The 20,234-nt window shown below is 41.4% G+C and overlaps 2 protein-coding genes across 13 annotated transcripts in view; one reads left to right on the top strand and one right to left on the bottom strand.

Moving 5' to 3' along the window:
- Positions 1-13,340, bottom strand: part of CRYZL1 (crystallin zeta like 1) — a 33,759-nt gene extending 20,419 nt beyond the window's left edge. For 2 of the 5 annotated variants that reach the window (XM_043892827.1, XM_043892829.1), the window contains exons 1-4: positions 12,905-12,925; positions 3,388-3,459; positions 1,726-1,803; positions 1,117-1,189 (exon numbers count right to left, since the gene is read on the bottom strand). In XM_043892827.1, the coding sequence (XP_043748762.1) occupies positions 1,117-1,189; positions 1,726-1,803; positions 3,388-3,453 (217 nt within the window). In that variant the 5' untranslated portion in view covers positions 3,454-3,459; positions 12,905-12,925. Of the gene's footprint in view, positions 1-1,116; positions 1,190-1,725; positions 1,804-3,387; positions 3,460-12,904; positions 12,927-13,212 lie in introns of those variants that run through there. The other 3 variants (XM_043892828.1, XM_043892830.1, XM_043892826.1) reach the window with 3 other exon arrangements.
- A 740-nt stretch (positions 13,341-14,080) lies between these two features.
- Positions 14,081-20,234, top strand: part of ITSN1 (intersectin 1) — a 251,132-nt gene continuing 244,978 nt past the window's right edge. For 4 of the 8 annotated variants that reach the window (XM_043892810.1, XM_043892808.1, XM_043892816.1 and 1 more), the window contains exon 1: positions 14,081-14,346. The gene's annotated coding sequence lies outside the window, so the exon portion shown is untranslated. The remainder of the gene's footprint in view (positions 14,347-20,234) is intronic. The other 4 variants (XM_043892809.1, XM_043892806.1, XM_043892811.1 and 1 more) reach the window with 4 other exon arrangements.

Below are 20,234 nucleotides of genomic sequence, written 5' to 3'. Positions count from 1 at the left end.
GTCCTTCACACAGCGGCACTGCCAAGGGGTCCATGCAATCTGTGTGTCTCCTTCATTTCCCCTCTCTCCCTGCATGAGCTCATCAGCATTCTATGACTTCAAACACAACCGATCAGCTGACAACTTTCAAATATAACCAGAATCTTATAAATCATTTTCTGCCTTTACGTGTTTTGAATTCTCCTGTTCCAGTCAATTATTAAGTTCTGCTGACTTGACTTTCCCAGTATTTCTTGAATGTACCTTTACCACCTCCGTCTACATTATGGACTTTGTCATTTCTTGCTTGTTGGGTCTATGGCTCAAACAGTGCTCTTGCCTACAGCCTGAGCTGCCTCAAATCCACTCTTCATATGGCCACCCTAATACGTTCTCTATAGCCCAACCTGAGATGAGATTCAACGTGATCTGGCCCTTGCCTCCTGCCTCATTTTTGGGGGGCAGATGAAGGAATCAGTGTTCATATCATCATTAAAAGATTTTGTTAGTTATCTTTTATTCTGCAATTTTTGAAGGGGAATTTTCTTGACAAACTTTTTTTTCTTCTGTCAAGTATCCTGCCTATGACTCTTGCCCAGAACTTCAGGCAGAGTCTCAGTCTCCCCATCAGGGATCAAACCTGTGCCCCTGGCAGTGGAAGCTTGGAGTCTTAACCACTTAGATTGGCAGGGAAGTAGTCCCTATTTACCTTTTAAATACTCAATTTTAGGCACACTTTAAAAATTTAATGTGAGTGCAGTTATTGACCATTATGTAAATTTTGACCCAAAGCCAAGTTACACAAATAATTTATGCTGGTTTGTAAACATCATAAAAAGGACAATACTGGGGAAAAAAAAAAAGGACAATACTGGTTATACTATATAAAATGATTACTCATGGATTTAAATACATAATCTCTAAATATTTATTTACTAAACTGTTATAAGCTCTTCAATGATAAAATACCATTAAGTTCTATTTTTCTTTTTAATTAAAAAAGGAAAAACACTTCTGTATGGTTTCTTTGTATTGAAGAAGTGTGTATAATTTTAATGTGTCAGTAAAACAATTAGCTACCATTTAATTTCCATTATTTTAGAAAATAAATACAGATACTTCTATCTGTAAACTTACCATCTAACACAATTCCAGCAACTTCTCTCCCAACAGGAAAGAATTCCTTCTCCATCTTCATTTCTGCCAGAAGCTAAATAATGACAAAGTCTTGAATTTATTGTCAAGAATAAATTCTAACCTCTATTCATACATGAGAAAAGAAGGAGCAAAAATCAAACCACAGAAAAAGCAAATGTGACTCCATTTTTGGCCATCAAGATAAAAAGCAAGTATCTTCACAAAATAGGTTCCTCTGTGGAGTAGGAAACCAGGTTTGCTAAGGGATTAGTTGATATGTATAATTTTAATGTGTCAGCAAACCAGTTAGCTACCATTTAATTTCCATTATCTTAGAAAATTCACACAGATATTTCTATCTGTAAACTAACCATCTAACACAATTCCATATAAAATATTTTCATATAATATTATAAGATACATGAATTCAATTAGACTGACAATTTACATTAATATAGAAATACACAATAATTTTTTTCCCTAGCTGTTCTGTTCTTCTAAGAATAACTTCTTGGTATTCAGAAATCAGTTATTATTATTAAAATTTTTGTATACGATATATATTTGACTTTTGGCCAAATCAAAGCACCAATATCTTAGTGTTCATACCTTTGTATTTATCTGGCTCAGAGCACAAGCTTTAACTTGAAGTTTCACATAGTTATCTTCTGTAACAGGAAGATTTTCCTAGAGTCAAATGATAAAATAATTACATATTCCTTTGAGAATACTGCCTTCATGTTGCAAAAATTTTCATATATAACTGAACAAAATTGAAATCTTACATCTAAGTTAACTGAAAAAGCTACAAACAATTACTTTGTAATATATAATATAAAAGAATGTAGGGAATTTGGGGGTAAAAAATTTCAAAAGTCTTAAGGTACTAATCTGAAAATGTACTTCCAAGCTATGGACAAGAATCTATGTGTAGGCAATGAACACAGGATAACAAAGTAGAGCAATAAATAGTGTGCTTCAGTTCAATTTAAATAATCTCAAAGCATCAAACCTTCATGTGGGGATGTCCTTAAACACATATATACATAATAGATACACTGTACTGATTATGGAATTTTCTTAATGCTATATAGAAAGTTCTTTAGTGTCATTTGTTGATCTCTACCTTATTTAACATCTGTCTTGGACATTTTAGCATGCCCCATGGGACTCTGGGGTCGAAATACAAACTTAATGGAACTTAATTTACCCCTCATATTCCACAGCTAGATATAACTTCAAAGGCAAAGATATTTCAAACTGAGGTACGTAGTGCTGTCCACCAATGACACCAGTAATTAAAGTGCTTTCTTCAGTCCTTGATATGCCCCAAATTAGATCAAGTGTTGGCTAGATGCTGGAACAGCTACCTGCACGGTGCCCCCTGTGTTCTCTGAGTGACCACTCCCTATAGTTGACATGAACACAGTCTTCTGGGATATCCCTTTTTAAAACTCAGATTTGATACTGTTTGGTGATTTTATGAAGATATTCAGCAATATCGATAACTGTATACTCATGATTTGTGTGAACCTGGTGATAATTATTTCTGGGAGCCAGTCAAACCTCTTGGACTCAATGGTAGAAACCAAACTGTCTGATTAGATTCCTAATCTAAATGATTTTGTAGTTGTTGAAAGATGAAACAGAAAAACTGAATTGTGTTCACAATCCAGAGGTTCTTATTACTACTCTGAAATATACAAACAATATGAAATACATACCGCACTTAGTTTTTGTCTCTAAACTAACAGTGGAATGGCTTTGGCCTGACACAAACCTTTCAAACAATCACTAATAGATAAAAATTCTACTCTCTACCCTTCAAGTAGTAAAAAAACAAAACAAAACTGGAAACCTTTAAAGCTTAGTGCATGAAGTAACTTTGCAATGCTCAGAAGTTAGTGTGAAAAACAATGCTTTTCCACCTCTTTCAGTTCACAATATGAAAGTATTTCTGAAATATGGCTACAATCTAAAAAATCATTTTATTGTGGTATTCAGAATAAATAAATTTTGCAACACATAAAACTACTCAAGTTGTTCAGTTTCTTATATCTTTTCTACTACCACACTGAGGAACTAAAAACTCTTTTGCAGCAACTCTTTTAAAAATATACCATAATATCAACCACTGTTTTCATATAAGATTAAAGTAATTTATAGGGTGCCACTCAAAAATAATTTGTAACAGGGTATTTAAAATTAGGTCTGTGACATTTGTAAAATACACTGTCTTGTTCCATCTAAAGATTAAACCATTTTTCTTACCCTTTCTCGGAACACAAATGTTACTTCTTCACTTGTAGAACTCTGTTGAAAATATAAGCCTTTCATAGTCACCTGAAAACAATAAAAGAAAAAATATACATGAAATATACTAACCAACAAAACATGCCAGATCAACTGAAAGCATAAATTGAAAAATAGTTCTAAAGGATAAAATGACAATTTAAGTGTAGTCTTCAAATGAATTTAGGTAATAGTTCTTGAAAGCAACCAAACAAGAGAAGATGCAATAACCTCAGGTACGTATTTGAAGGCTTATAGTTCAGCCTTCACACCAAGGTGAGACTGTGCTTAACTTCATCTCACTATTCAACAAAAATTATGAGATGTACCTGAAAAAAAAACCGTGCAGGCCAGAGGGCTCAATTTTAATAACCAAAAGTGTCATTTAAAGGGCTTTCAAAAAAAAAATAAATAAAGGGCTTTCAAAGTCTTAAAAAAGTCCATTGGAAAGCAAAAAGTGGACAATCAAGACAGTCGTTGAAATTGTGTCCCTAATTCCTCTGTATCCATTTGTAAGACATTTGTTGTTTTCAGTCGCTCAGTCGTGTCTAACTCTTTGTGACCCCATGGACTGCAGCACGCCAGGCTTCCCTGTCTTTCACCATCTCCCAGAGTTTGCTCAAACTCATGCCCATTGAGTCAGTGATACCATCCAACCATCTCGTCCTCTGTCATCCCCTTCTCCTCCTGCCTTCAATTAAACCTGTATTCTGTGGACATCTTGAAGCATCTCTAAGGATTCCACAGTTGTTTCTTTAATTTCCATAGTAATTGTATGACAAGACTATTTTTTAATGTAAATTTCATAGAGGTACCATATAAAATCAGAGAAAAGTTCACAGATCTGAAGTATATAGCTTGGTGAACTTTACAAAGTGAACATGGCCATGTCATAGCAGGAAACATGTCACTAGAACTCCAGAAGCTCCCTGGTTCCCCTTCTAGTCACTGTCCCCCTTTTAAGGATATCAATATCAATATCCTGATATTCAAGCAGAGTTAAGCTTTGTCTGTTTTTGACTTTATATAAATGAATTATGCTCCTTCTCTCAGTATTATAAGTTTCACTCATGCTGTTGCCTGCAGTTGTATCTATTTCATTCAGTTACATAGTATTCCACTGTATGAATTACTAAATGTCCATTGCACTGAAGATAGACATCTGATGGTTTCCAGTTTAACACATTTACAAATTATCCTAAGAACATTCTTATACATATTTTTTTATGAAAGTACTACATTATTATTGAATTTATTTTATGAATGAGGAAACTGAGACTTACAGAGGTACATTCCTAGGGTCTAATAGCTCCAGCTGGGCCAGAGCTGAGACAAATCAGATGCTACCAACTCCAAAGTCATTTACCTTTACCATTATACTTAATGGTTTTTACTGAACTACTAACATTAGATGTAAAACTAGAACCCTATCTCCTTTAGTTCAGGACTGATAATCAGTAAGTGCTTGTTGACAGAACTAGCTACATAACTTGCAGGGTTCACTGCAAAATGAAAATGTGGGGAACCTTGTTCAGAAACTAAAATTTCAAGACGGTAACAGCCAAGCATCAAACCAAGCATGTGTGCCGTCTGACTGTGAGGTCCAGTGTGACTGCAGAGGTCTTGTTCTTATGAAGCTGGCCCTGCAAGCTGATCTTAATGGATCTAAAGAATCTTTATAGAGGGTTTTTACTGAGTAGTTCAGTAATGGTTGCTACTTTCCAGAAGGTGGTAATCAAATGCTGGAACTAACAGAAATGAGTACACATTCCAGACACAGAGAATTTATGTGTCTCTAGCCTTCTGGTTAAGGAAGGTGTGTGTGTGTGTGTGTACACATCAATAAGTTTGTCAGGGTGGTAGGGGAGAGGGGAAGAACCTAAGAAGAACCTAAGGAAGGTGTGTGTGTGTGTGTACACATCAATAAGTTTGTCAGGGTGGTAGGGGAGAGGGGAAGAACCTAAGGAAGGTGTGTGTGTGTGTGTGTGTGTGTGTGTGTGTGTGTGTGTGTGTGTGTGTGTGTGTGTGTGCGTGTACACATCAATAAGTTTGTCAGGGTGGTAGGGGAGAGGGGAAGAACCTAAGAAGAACCTAAGGAAGGTAGGTGGGTGTGTGTGTGTGTGTGTGTGTGTGTGTGTACACATCAATAAGTTTGTCAGGGTGGTAGGGGAGAGGGGAAGAACCTAAGGAAGGTGTGTGTGTGTGTGTGTGTGTACACATCAATAAGTTTGTCAGGGTGGTAGGGGTGAGGGGAAGAACCTAACCTTTGACAGAAATCTAACTTCTCCTTCTCAGCTGTCAGGCCATCTAAAATGCATACCCACTGTCCCTAGTTTACCTTACTTCTTCATTCTTCAAACACATCCCCTGTCTGCTCTAGGCAGTATGTGTGCGTGTATGCTCAGTCGTATCTGACTCTTTGTGACCCCATGACTGTAGTCTGCCAGGCTCCTCTGTCCACGGGATTCTCTAGGCAAGAATACGGGAGTGGGTTGCCACTTCATTCTCAAGGGGATCTTCCTGACCCAGGGTCTGTGTCTCCTGCATTGGCAGGCAGATTCTTTACCGCTGTGCCACCTGGGAAGCCCAGTGTGACTTCATACCATATGGCCACTGCTGTCTCCAGGCTCCAGGCCCTGCTTGCTCTCTGAGACTGTGCTGTACTTACTCTACAGATTCTGCAAAGTAAACAAAGCTCAAGTTATACTCCCTCTCTGAAATCACCTCCCAGTGACACGCAATCTACTCCATCTGTTCCATGCTTCTAGATTTCATTACATACTGACAAAACCTTGCTTTATTCACTCAACTAGTGGGTTTTCCCAGCTTCGAAGAATCAATATCCATTATTATTGAATAAATAAAACTCTGCTTCTACTCAATCTGGAGCTACTAGAATTGCCTTTTTGAGGAATGAAATCATTACACATCAACACCTTGATTTCAAAACATCTCCCTTTGTAACTCTGGAAGCCAACCATCTTCGCTGTCCACGGCGTCTGAAAACATATAGCATGTCTCTCAGATCAGTAGTCACATGAATCTCATACTGTATGCACCCCAATTTCAAAGATCCTGGAAGCTGTTTGTATGTACCGTAGTGTCCCTTAAGATGACTATTATATACATAGTAATGCCCATAGTTTTGGTCAGATCATCTAAATAGTTCCTCCAAATTAGGTTACAATCAGCCTGGCTGGTAGAAAAAAGTAATGTTTAGTTGTTGGTTTAATAAGGAACCATGTGGGAACAAAAACCACTCCTCAAAGTTACAAGGTGAAGAAAAAGAAGTATTTTTATAAAAGTGACCAGAAGAAAATTGAGGAAATATTATTTGTTTTGCAAGCCCAAAAAGGAATACTGAGTTCTTAACACAGAGAAAATGGTACAATGAATGGTATTCAAAACCCACTTAATTTCTTAGGCAGTGGTCCAGATTAAATGGAACACTTAATCCATTATTTAATAAAATTTTTATTGAACATAAAGATATTTGCACACAGGAAATAAAATAACTGAACACTTCATAAAATAAAAATATAAATGAAATATATACTATTTATCATGCTATTTCCAAAAATGAATGTCATTAACCTCAAAATTATATATTCTACTATAACCTTGCCTTTATCAGAAAAGTGCTACATAAAACTTTTAATTGAAAATAAACCTGTTTAAAAAATATAGGTTGATGTAAAGAGCCCTAAAAAGCCCTGTAAAAAGCATAAAGTTTTAAATTCTTCAGGTACATCCAACTTTAAATATATTTAACATAAGGCCTCAAATTGAAGATTATGTTCATAATACTTTAAGTTTTTATAATATCAACATATTAAATCTATTATAAATCTGGAGAAACAAAAATTAAGACACCTGTTTTAAATAATTTTTGGTATGAAAGCAGAATAAGGACTTTGCATAAATTAAACACTTACCATAAATAATACCAAGAAAGTATTAATCTCTTAAAGATTAATCTCTTAATGAAAGTACTAATCTCTTAAAGGATTTCTAAAAAAAAATCAATGGGAAGACATTTCAAATGGTTTCCTCTTAGTTATAACAACATGAACCTCACTTGCTCTTCCCCTGCTATACTTACTCCCCCAAGGAGCTCATCTATTAATAATTGTAAGTAAAACCTCTACAGATCAATCCTTCTCTATACGTTCAAACCAAAAGTGTTCTGAGTATCAGCTCAACCTCAAATTCAACAGTCATAAAACTAGACTCACTTTTCCTGCCCGCAAACAAGGTTCTGTTGTGCCAACTTCAGCCCTCGAGGATATCTCAGAATCTCTCATAATTCCCTCCTCTAGGCTTCCTTCTCCTTTACAATCTCCTGGCTTAAGTGCTTCTCTTGGATGTAAGCACAATTACAGGCCCAAACTGTGAAGCCTGAGGCCTGGGCAACAGCTTCCTTCTCTCCCTGCGGACAACTTCAAAGTCCAGACTCTTCTTATGCGCTCAAATTTTCATTATTCCCAACACAAACTTCATAATATGGTGAAGTATTATGCTTCACCCACCCTCATTTTTGTTTTAAAGAAAGCAGACAAACTGTCAAGCAGCTGGGCTACTGAAAAAAAAAAAAAAAAACAGATGAAGTCAGCTCTGAAATGAGGCTCATCATCTTGCTCGGCTGAGTGGATAGTATTACAAAGCTAGCGGATTACTAGGGGTAAATCTTCAGTTATATTGAAGAGGTGCTTAAGTTTTAACCATGTTCTTACCCACCTGTGAGACTTTTCATACATATCCACATATCAGATAAAGAAGAATGTTAAACCATGTACCCATAAAACCTATTATGGTCAGTATAATCAAAGTAACTAGCTGGAGGTCTGGTTCAAATACCATATACTTTGCAGGCTGCAGAGGAGACTGGTAGTCCTAACTGGACAGGCCAGCTCTGCTTCTTAAAGAGGGAGGGACGTCTCTACATTGTGCTGGAGATAGTCTCCAGAAATCTATAAATTCTAAGGACACTTGACATAAACAAGGAGTACACTGGCGTTATACACTGTACTTCTCTCCTGTGCCTGTTACAAGATGGGCATGGGAAACACTGTGACAGTGGCTTACACCTAGCTAAACTCTGCAAAGCATTTCTAGCTAGTAGCACATATCCTAAGAACTTTTTACTTTCACATTTTGGTGGTGGTGGTTTAGTCGCTAAGTCGTGTCTGACTCATTGTGACCCCATGGACTATAGCCTGCCAGGCTTCTCTGTCCATGGGATTCTCCAGGCAAGAATACTGGAGTGGGTTGTCATTTCCTTCTTCAGGCGATCTTCCCAATCCAGGAATCGAACCCGGGTCTCCTGAATTGCAGCCAGATTCTTTACCAACTGAGCTATGACTTAGGAAAATGCATGAAGTGACATGGTCCCTATTAGTAGATGGATTTAAATCAGAGGCTGGATACACATTTACAGCAGCATCATAAGGGAGATTCAAGCATCAGTTGAGGGGGATGGGAATGAGATTACCATATCAAAGTCTCTTCTGATTATGAGAGTCTAGATTTATATGGACATTATCAAGACATACTTGATTGAATTTTTATACAAGTGGGGCGTCCTCTTTACATCTCACATAAGTTGAGATCTAAAGCTAGGTGAAGAATTAGGAAAGGAAAATAATTTTTTGGTAAAGGCTTTATGTGGAAGCAAGACAAGAGACATTTAATTAGCTATGTCAAACTGTTGCCTATCCATGCAACAAGTGGCTTCCAACAACGACCTCTTCTGAATATCAAAAGAATTTTTGATTAATTCTCCTCCCTCCAAGAGAGCTTAACTTTTGTTATTTGTTGATTTACAAAATACCTTTTCACTTAAGAATTCTTTTTTTTTTTTTCACTTAAGAATTCTTATTAGTGGACCCCCTTGCCAGTACTGCTGGAGGGTGGGTAGTGGGTGGTTTGGGGAAGTGGGATGGTCATTAATCACAGATTAGAAGTCATTGCTCCAGTTTCTATTTGCTGTAGGGCCATTTGATACAGTAAGATTCAGAACAACAGAAACTTAACCTTCATTTATATTTCTGAGTTAGCGTCCTATTTTCCCATGTTGTACTACTGGGGAACAGTGCAGCCAATGGTGTCATGAATGGCAGTCTTCCCTTCCTGCTGGCTTGATCATGTGATACTGGGACAAGGCAAGGGATGAGGAAGATAAACTGAGGGATCCTCCCTACATTTTTACTACATTCTCCCTCCTTTCCAACTGACTTAAGGGATCATCTTCTCCATACACCAATATAATTGCAGTCTGTCAACACTTAATTCTCTAAATCACTATAGGGTCTTTAATCATTACTTACTTCAGATGCAAAGTAGGAACTGTACTTTTGATTAAATATTTACTAATAAATTCACCATCAAGGGAAAATAATTTCACAAGATGTCATCTTTACTACAATGTATAAAAAGACCTAACAGAAGCAGAAGATATCAAGAAGAAATGGCAAGAATACACAGAAAAAACTGTACAAAAAAGATCTTCACAATCCAGATAATCACAATGGTGTGATCACTCCCCTAGAGCCAGACATCCTGGAATGTGAAGTCAAGTGGGCCTTAGAAGGCATCACTATGAACAAAGCTAGTGGAGGTGATGGAATTTCAATTGAGCTATTTCAAATCCTGAAAGATGATGCTGTAAAAGTGCTGCACTCAATATGCCAGCAAATTTGGAAAACTCAGCAGTGGCCACAGGACTGGAAAAGGTCAGTTTTCATTCCAATCCCAAAGAAAGGCAATCCCAAAGAATGCTCAAACTACCGCACAACTGCACTCATCTCACACGCTAGTAAAGAAATGCTCAAAATTCTTCAAGCCAGGCTTCAGCAATACGTGAACCGAGAACTTCCAGATGTTCAAGCTGGTTTTAGAAAAGACAGAGGAACCAGAGATCAAATTGCCAACATCCGCTGGATCACTGAAAAAGCAAGAGAATTCCAGAAAAACATCTATTTCTGCTTTATTGACTACGCCAAAGCCTTCGACTGTGTGGATCACAATCAACTGCGGAAAATTCTGAAAGAGATGGGAATACCAGACCACCTGACCTGCCTCTTGAGAAACCTGAATGCAGGTCAGGAAGCAACACTTAGAACTGGACATGGAACAGCAGACTGGTTCCAAATAGGAAAAGGAGTACGTCAAGGCTGTATATTGTCACCCTGCTTATTTAACTTATATGCAGAGTACATCATGAGAAACGCTGGGCTGGAAGAAGCACAAGCTGGAATCAAGGTTGCCGGGAGAAATATCAATAACCTCAGATATGCAGATGACACCACCCTTATGGCAGAGAGTGAAGAGGAACTAAAAAGCCTCTTGATGAAAGTGAAAGAGCAGAGTGAAAAAGTTGGCTTAAAGCTTAACATTCAGAAAACTAAGATCATGGCATCTGGTCTCATCACCTCATGGGAAATAGATGGGGAGACAGTGGAAACAGTGGCTGACTTTATTTTTTTGGGCTCCAAAATCACTGCAGATGATGATTGCAGCCATGAAATTAAAAGACGCTTACTCCTTGGGAGGAAAGTTATGACCAACCTAGACAGCATATTAAAAAGCAGAGACATTACTTTGCCAACAAAGGTCTGTCTAGTCAAAGCTATGGTTTTTCCAGTAGTCATGTATGGATGTGAGAGTTGGACTGTGAAGAAAGCTGAGTGCCGAAAAATTGATGCTTTCGAACTATGGTGTTGGAGAAGACTCTTGAGAGTCTTGGACTGCAAGGAGATCCAACCAGTCGACCCTAAAGGAGATCAGTCCTGGGTGTTCACTGGAAGGGCTGATGCTGAAGCTTTAGTACTTTGGCCACCTCATGTGAAGAGTTGACTCATTGGAAAAAGCCCTGATGCTGGGAGGGATTGGGGGCAGGAGGAGAAGGGGACGACAGAGCATAAGATAGTTGGATGGCATCACCAACTTGATGGACATGGGTTTGAGTAAGCTCTGGGAGTTGGTGATGGACAGGGAGGCCTGGTGTGCTGCGATTCATGGGGTCGCAAAGAGTCAGACATGACTGAGCGATTGAACTGAACTGATAAAAAGAATTATTTTGCAAAAATACTAAAGTTGTATTTGAACTATTCTATGCGAAGTTTGCATGAGCAAGAAAAGATTCACTTTTATCAATGAATAAAAGATTTCACCAAAAACAAACCCCAAAACATTGTGATTGCAAGGTGAAACGTTTTAAGAATTCCCAAGCCTTCCCACTTTCCTCCTTCAAGGTGGTACACAGATGAACCAAGACACACTGTCCAGGGTATAGTCCTGGGTACAGTACAGTACAGTATAGTACAGGGTAAAGCCTATATATCTCCTTGAGGTTTGGAACACTCTTCTTCAATTTAGAACTTTGATATTGAATGGACACCACAGAGAGTTGTAAGACTATCCAAATATTTCACTACAACTGAGGGAACTGTGCCTTCTATGGTGAACCCTCTGTTTGACATCTGAATGTCTCAGGATTAGCTGTAAACTAGAGCAGAGGCATCAATGAATTGAAATTAGTGAAAAAATGTAATAATTATACACTACGGTGATTGATGGATTTAGAAGTCCTAAGTGACCCTACTCTGAATCCTGGCTTTTCCACTTATTCAGAGTATGACCTACATATACTAGGTAATTTTAACCATCTGGGCCTTAAATTCCACACCTGTAAAACAGGAGAGTAACAGTAAGGCTTAAATAATACATGTAAAGCACTCAAGTACAATACCTGGCACAAAGGAAGTGTTGAATAAATGCTGGCTGTTTGCACTATTATTTCTGTAAATTGAGTGGGGATCTGGTAAAGTACTTCCAAAATCCATCTCACAGAGCAGTAAGGGGTTTTGTCAGAGGCAACCCAAGATTTAATACCTTTTAATTTCTGCAGTGGGTTGTATCATCCTGAAGCCCGTGAACTGTGCCTAGTCAGAACTGAGATGTACTGTTAGCATAAGATGTCCATCAGGTTTCTTAAATGTGAAGAAAATGAATGTACAAAATCTCGATTTTTAAACATTTGATTACATTCTGATATGATATTTTAGATATACTTTAAATAAAACTCTAGCATTAATTTCACATATTTCTCTTCATTTTTTTTTTTTTAAGTGGCTTCCATTAAATATGCAAAACCTTGGTGCCTGTAACCTGGACTGGCAGCACCTGAGGGCTTGTCAGAAACGGAGATTCTCAGGACCCGCCCACACCCTCAGCATCACCGTCTGCACTTCAAAACGGTTCTAGGTGGTTCTCACGCGTTGCTCCAGAGTATTCCTCCCTTTAGCTTAATCTGGAGGGCAAATCTGGCCCTAGAGTTACACAAACCCGAATGCCCCTGCTTTAGGTAATTGTCCCCGGCGAGGGGGCGGGGGTGGGAGTGACGGAGGAGAAAGCAGTCGTATAGAAGCAGTAAGGCAGAAAGAAAAAGAAACTCATGTATAGAAACAAAAAGACGCGGGAGTGGGTAAAATCCAACCTGGGAGTCTCGGTGGAAGGAAACTTCCAGACTTTTGCTTCCATGAAAGTGGAGGAAGATGCAAGCTGAAATAACATCCACCATCAAAACCAGTAAAGACCAGGAAATCGTCAGGCAAATCAAGTATCTCCCGCCCCTCAGCGGCCTCAGCTAAGCCAGCTAGGCCTGAGCCCGAGAAGTGTTAATAAGGTTGGGGTACTACGGGAACCACCCTGCGCCCCAGGGCTGGACGGTCCCTCTGGGCGTCTCCCGAGCTTCCGCCCAAAGCCCGGTTTCCCAAGACTCGTAGCGCGTCTCTTTGCGCTCACCTGCCTCGGAGCGGCTCCAACGGCCTGCAGTTTCACCTCCGCCACCTTCGAGCCCCTCAGTAGAGGACCCGCCCCCTAAGCGCCAGGGCCTGTTCCCATTGGTCAGGTCGCTCGTCAGTCTCGCACTCTAGAGACCGCCACAGCAACCGAACGCGGAACTACATCTCCCGGCATGCTCCAAGGCGACGCGCCTGGGGCTTCCAATCAATGCGCGGAGACGGCCATAGCAACCGAACGCGGAACTACATCTCCCGGCATGCTCCACGGCGACGCGCCTGTGGCTACCAATCAATGCGCGAAGTCCTAGAGGCCGACGGGTTCAGCTTTATGTAAATTTGTTCAAGACCACACCCTTCCTCATTCCAACCGTATCCCCATCACCTTCCTGGGACTGTGCCCCGCCCTCCTTGTGCCTCTACATTGTTCTCTCCTGTGACACCTGCCGTTAGTTAGTTGAAGACGCCTAACTTGTACCTCGCCTCGCACAGCAACGGCCAAATGGCACCGAGACCGTGGAACAAAACGTTCTGAAGCCCGACACAGACGCTTCTATGCCCGTCGGGAAACCCTACGCCAGAGGCCTGCTTCGGGAAAGGGGGCGGGACGGCGGGGGAGGGGGGTTAGGGCGGCCAGGCCCCGCCCCCTCTGAGCTTGCTGATTTGTCGATCCGGCTGTCATTCCGTCCTCCTCCAGATTTTTTTTTTTCAGTTGCGTTTCCCCCGCGGTGGGCGGGGCTAGAAGGAGGGGGGCGGGAGGAGGTGTGAACCCTTTCTTTCGATTGGTTGTTTTTTCATTGTCCCCACCCACCCCCCGTGGGCGGAGACGAAGGGGCGGAGAGGGCGCGGGGGAGGCAGGTCCCCGGGGAGATGAGGAGATAGGCGGGAGCGAGGGACAGAGGGAGGGGAGCGAAGGGAGGCAAAGAGCTGAGGTGGAGACGGGAGGGCGCGCAGCTTGGTTGCTCGGTAGTACGGCGGCTCGCGAGGGAGAATCCCGGGCGGACTCCGGGACGCCCCGAGAGGCGGGCGGGGATGGTGTGCGGGGCTGCGGCTCCTGCGTCCCCTTCCCGCGGCGACTGAGCTGCACTGATTTTTTTTGTCCCCCTGAGGCGGCAGCGTGGACCCGCCTGGAGATGAGGTGAGGAGAGAGCTGGACCGCGTCGGCTTGCCTTGCACCGGGCAGGCGGCGGGGGCGAGGGTGGGCGCGATGGCCGCCCGGGACGCCCGTCCATCCCCTTCCGACCCCGGGGCCAGTGTGCGCGTCCCTCCCAGCGCCCTTCACCCTGAGCCGCGCGCCCTGGAGACGCCCGTGTGTCTCGTCCTTCCCATCCTCCCGGGCCGCCGGGGGTGGCTGGGTGGGTGGTGGGTGGTGGCGGCCGGCTGGCACGCGCCGGGAGGCCGGGGCTCCGCGGCGGACCGAGGCTGGGGGGTGGGCGGCGGCCGCGGGACGGGCTTCGGGGGGTTGAATGGGCATTGGTCGCCGTGGCCGGCCGAGCGTGGGGGAGGTCCCGTCCTTTCTCTAGGGGCACGCGGGCGGTGGGGTCCCTTGCAGGGCTGACCTCGCTGCCCGCGGTCGCCCGAGTGGGGCGGGCGGGCCGAGCCTCGCCTCCTCCGCCAGCCTGCCGGGGATCCGGAATGCCCGGCCTCTCCTCCCCGGCTCATCCCTTCTTTTCTCTCCTCCGCCCGCAAGGAAAAAAAAAAAAAAAAAACCAACCCTGTCAGTGAAGGGCAGTCAATGCCGTTTTGGCCCCGCGTCCTCCTGCTGGGACTGACTTGACTCCGGTGGTATTTCACAGAAAGCGGCTCTTCCTTTCAAGGGGGGAGCGCGTCCCCGGCATCGGCCGCTTCCCTTTCCCCTTCTTTACGCACTGACACGGTTTTACGGTGTGGACCGGAGGCACAGTTGCCAGGCTCTGTCTGGCTTGACCGAGGAAAATGCAGTCAGAATCCCCAGGAAGAGGAAACCGACGAGGAATGGGGTTGCGCCTTTCCCTCTTACTTCTTGTTTGCCTTTTGGATTAGGAAGCACCTTCGTAGATTACATTTCCTGTGGGCATCTTTTGTTGTGATGCATACTAAAGGTTTTGCTTTTGAAGAAAACAGTTAGGGGCTTCTGCGTTGAGTTAGAGGCTCTGGAGATTTTTTTGCCAGCCTCTTAATATGAAAGTTTCCTTTAGAACTTTGCCATCCTCAGTGCTATTCTGGAGGCAGCACCAGCCAGAAAATTTAAATAGATGCGACTCCTAATAGGTTTCTTTGTGCTTTATCTGCTGGCATCCTGCTCTTAATGTTTACGTGGTCGGGACGTCCAAATAATAAAAGCAAGTGCAATAAAAAGTGTAGATAATAAAAAACAAGTACCGTGCCAAAAATACATCTGGAAAATCTCAATTCTGTCATCGGAGAGGCAGTTTTTACTAATCCCTTTGAATGGATGAAGACCAGGCTCAGTGTTTATGTAGTGGACAGGATCTGAGGGTAGGAATTGGGACATGGAGCCAGCAGGCCGGCTGGTTTATGTAGTGCTACACTTACCGTCTGAAATAGGAGTATATTTGTTGGGATACCTTTATTTTTATATGACTTAAGGTGCAGAAGCTTAGTACCCATCCAAAGTTATGATTTCTACTTATCATGGAGAACAAAATGCTGTGTTTTGTTTTTAAATTTTTAATAGTTCACCTGAAACATTTATGTTATTTTTATGATTGTTTGCTTATAACAAAAGAAGAAAAACATTTTTCAATATTGAGTCCTTTCTGTAGGACAGTTGTAAAGAAGCCAAAAACTTTAGGTAATCCAAATTCAGAAATGAAGGACACTAATTTAGTGATGGTCCAAAAGCTATTTAAGACTTCTATAAGTAGCTCCAGTAGGGTGAATTTCTGATAGAATTGTTTTTGAAGGCTATTTTCTTTATTTAAGAATGTATCTATTGAAATTTCTGAGGCACATGGTACCTTCACAAAAGTCTATTATTATTCTGCCTGAGTAAGAGAGGAAATGAACACATTTTTGATGTACTTTGGAACCCTGTGGATTGTTCAGATACTAAGCATTGTGAAATAGGGCATAAAATGAGTGGTAGCAAGTTAGTTCCGTGAAATGTTTGTCTCTCTTAGCTTTTTTTTTTTTTTGCAATTGACTAGCAGTTTCCTTTGTCTTAATGCTTATCCCTCTTATCGGAAATAAAGCTCTGCTTAAGTTCATGTTTTCTCAAAATAACTAGATTGAGGCAAACTCAAATCTCCATAAAGGGGGTTAAGGAGGAGGTGCCGTTAAATTCATCTACTCTTACTCAGCTTTTTAATGTGGGCTTGTGAATTACAGGTAATTAATTACAGGTCAGTCGGGTTTATATTCCTCAGTTCACATCCCACTGCCATAGGGCTCTTCTCTTGTGAGTGATCTTTCTCTTCTGAATGGTTCCACTTACTGGCAGGTTTCTCAATGTCTAGACCTCAGATCACTTACATCAACATAACGTGAAGTTCTTGGTAAAAATACAGACTCCTGGGATCTGATTTCCAACTTCTCCAGGAAGTTTTCTTACACAGTAGCATTGGAGAACCACTGGCATTGTGGTTCCTTATCACTGTGTGTCCCCAGACCGTGTCCTGAAGAGGATGGCATGTTTTTCAAATGACAGAGTAACTTTCATACCTTGGACGTCTAGTAAAAAACCATGACCTTCAGATATGTAAGGCACCTGTAATAATATATCTCAGAAGGGCAGAGATCACTGTACCTCCTAGAGTAGTGCCTGGAGGAACTCTATGAAATATTTGAGTGAATTACATCACAGTGAGCCCACACCTTTAAACTTTTACTTGTAAAGTTAATCTTATCATTTCATAGTCACTTTATATAAACTGGGAGCCATAAGTACCACACCCCAGTCATTTCTGTAAGTTTGGTTGTCTCTGAAAGGAGAGAACCTTTCCCAAGCATAACTCAAGAGGATAAGCTGAAAAGAAGGCTCCTAGCAAAATGTTTGCTTAGACTCAAAATGTAAATTTAAGTCACAGCATAATGGTAAATTATTTGCTATCAGTACATCAGAATGCCATTTTATAACCTATGATAAGACCAATATAATGTAATAAAAATTGGATTTTCCCAAAAGAAAGAAAATTGGTAATTTTCCAATTTTATTGTTCATACTCCTAATATATGATCTTCACTCCTTTCTGTTAGAGCCCAGCATAGGCCCCATAAATAACAGCTTCTGCTGTGTAGTTGAGGGTATGGATAGTTAAGAGTGCAACCTCTAGAGAATATTGGGTTTGACCATACATAGTCTGTGACTTGGGGCTTCCCTAGTAGCTCAGCTGGTAAACAATCTGCCTGCAATGCAGGAGACCCCAGTTGGGTTCCTGGGTGGGGAAGATCCTCTGGAAAAGGGATCGGCTACCCACTCCAATGTTCTTGGGCTTCCCTTGTGGCTCAGATGGTAAAGAATCTGCCTGCAATGTGGGAGATCTGGGTTTGATCCCTGGGTCAGGAAGATCCTCTGGAGGAGGGCATGGCAACCCACTCCAGTATTCTTGCCTGGAAAATCCCCATGAACAGAGGAGCCTGGAGGGCGACAGTCCATGGGGTCGTGAAGAGTCAGACAGGACGGAGCAACTAGGCACCACACAGCATGGTCTGTGACTTTGATCTGGTCACCTAACCTCTCAGTGCCTCAGTTTTCTCAGCTGAAAATGGGAATTGTTGTAGTAAAATGTAATACTTCTAGGACTTCTGTGGTGGTCCAGTGGTTAAGAATCCACCTGTCAATGCAGTGGACGTGGTGGGTTCAATCCCTGGTCCGGGAAGATTCCACATGCCACGCACGGCACAGCTAAGCCCAGTGTGACGCAGCGGCTGAGCCCACATGTCCTGGAGCCTGTGCTCCGCAGGAAGAGAAGCCTCGCAGAGAGAAGCCCGCGCACCACAACTATAGTTGTGCAGTGCTGGGCTGCGCTGTGTTTTAGCCCTCACCCTCACCCTTCACCTCTGGAGCCACCAGGGCCGCCCTGGTTGCGCCCACTGACGCAACTAAAGAGAGCAGCACAGAAGACCCAGCTCGGCCAAAATTTTAAAAATCAAATTCAAAAAAGGAAATTATTTTAAAAATTTAATACTTCTAAATTCTCACTTAAGTTCTTGAGACGCATTATTTAATATATGTTAGTTATGATGATAAAATATTGAGATATATAAAAATGTATGAAACTCTAGCTAGTCTGTTCAGTTTTTGTACTAATGTACTTTATGGTAGTAAGTAGAAATCCTTTGCTTAAAAAGAAGTCTCTTGCTAATTTCCTGGCACTGAATATGTATAATTTTAAAATTACAGTAATAATTAAACATTAAAGTAACTAATAAAACATCAGGTTCTAGGCAGATTTTTTTCTAAGTAAAAATAAGCCTGTCATGCCTCTCAGCTTAATTGTACTATTTCAGAAAGAATCTGTTAATCAGTTTAGATGATCCCTTGTATTTTAAAGAATTACATGTTTGTGGTAGAACAATTGAAATATAGGAAAGTAAAGAGTAGAAAACCATAAAATACTTAGAGGTCCACTACCTGAATACATTTCTCCAAACAGTTTTTTCTCTGTGCTATTTGTCAGTATATGAAATTTTGGTTAGCAAATATGGGATCCTGGTATACATATGGTTGTTTCCTAACCTGTGCTTCTTAACATCTCATTATGAATCATTTCTTCTCTATGTAGTCAGTTGTAATGTTGACTGAATAATATTCCATTTTGTGAATCTATGATTTATTTATTTATTTATTTGGCTGCATCGGGTCTTTGTTGTGGAATACAGCCTCCGTTGCCCAAGGCATGTGGGATCTTGGTTCCCTGACTAGGGATTGAACCCGCATCCTCTGAATTGGAAGGTGGATTTTTTACCTCTGGACCACCAGGGAAAGTCCCCAACCAATTTGTTTTTATTAAACATTATTTTTCTCCCACTGCTATTATCATCATCTCTGCAATAACTGTCCTCCATGCATCTCTATATATACCTTTGAGAATTTTTTTTTCCCTTTAGGATAAATTTCTAGAGGTGTGATTGTAAGATCAAAGTACATATTATGGTTTAAGGGTTTTTGATACATCCTTTCAGTTAGTCATTTAGAAAGGCTGTAGCAATTTACACTCAGCATGTTGTATAAGAGTTCCGTTTCCCTCCCCCTTCCTTTTTTTGAGGAATGACTTATTAAGTGACCAACCTAGGGAATTGTTTTATCTTTAGGAAGAAGAGTGGGTTGTTATTGTGAACATGTTGATGATGTGATCTGGAAGCTGGAAATTCATACACCTGGAAGAATAATAGCTAAAACTTATCAAGTCCGTTTATAGCATTTTATAAGCATAAACTTGCTTAAATTTTACAAATTCTCGGTTTTTTAGATGAATGTGACTTGAGAACCAAAATACCCTCTGTTAAATCACAGGAGCCAGCAAGTGACTCTGCAGAATGGTCACTCTAGAGCCCAAACTCCACAGTGCTGGACTGCCTCTTGCCTGCAAATGTTGTACGGGTATTGGGGTACTTTTTGCATTCCTGATTTCTGTTTGAGACTAACCTAGCAGTTTCCTGGCATGTATTCATTTATAAAGTAGGTGGCACACAGATTCAAAGCCCTCTCAGTGAGGAGTTAGTCTCAACTTAGCTCACAAATAAGCCTCCTGTCCTGTCTAGCATTCACCTCTGAAAGCACTATGCTACCCTTTACTCTGTAGTAGTTTTCCTAAAACACCCCCATATGAAAAACAGGATCAGAGTCACAGAGCACAGTTGGAAAAGGCAGTTTACTTGGTGTGGACTTGCCTTGGAAATGCAAGACAAGTGGGCTTAGGGACAGAAGTCAGCTTAGGGAGGCAGCTGGGAACCTGTACAAACATTTCCACCTCAGCCTGGTTGGAGAATTGAAGTGTCTAGTGGAAGTTCAGGAATACAAAGGCCTTACTGTAGAGATGTCACCCATCCACTGGGAGATTGTTTTTTTTTTTTTTAAAAAAC

Source organism: Cervus elaphus, chromosome 31, assembly GCF_910594005.1.
Source record: "Cervus elaphus chromosome 31, mCerEla1.1, whole genome shotgun sequence".
NCBI classification, from domain to species: domain Eukaryota; kingdom Metazoa; phylum Chordata; class Mammalia; order Artiodactyla; family Cervidae; genus Cervus; species Cervus elaphus.
This window is presented reverse-complemented; position numbering and strand designations above follow the sequence as displayed.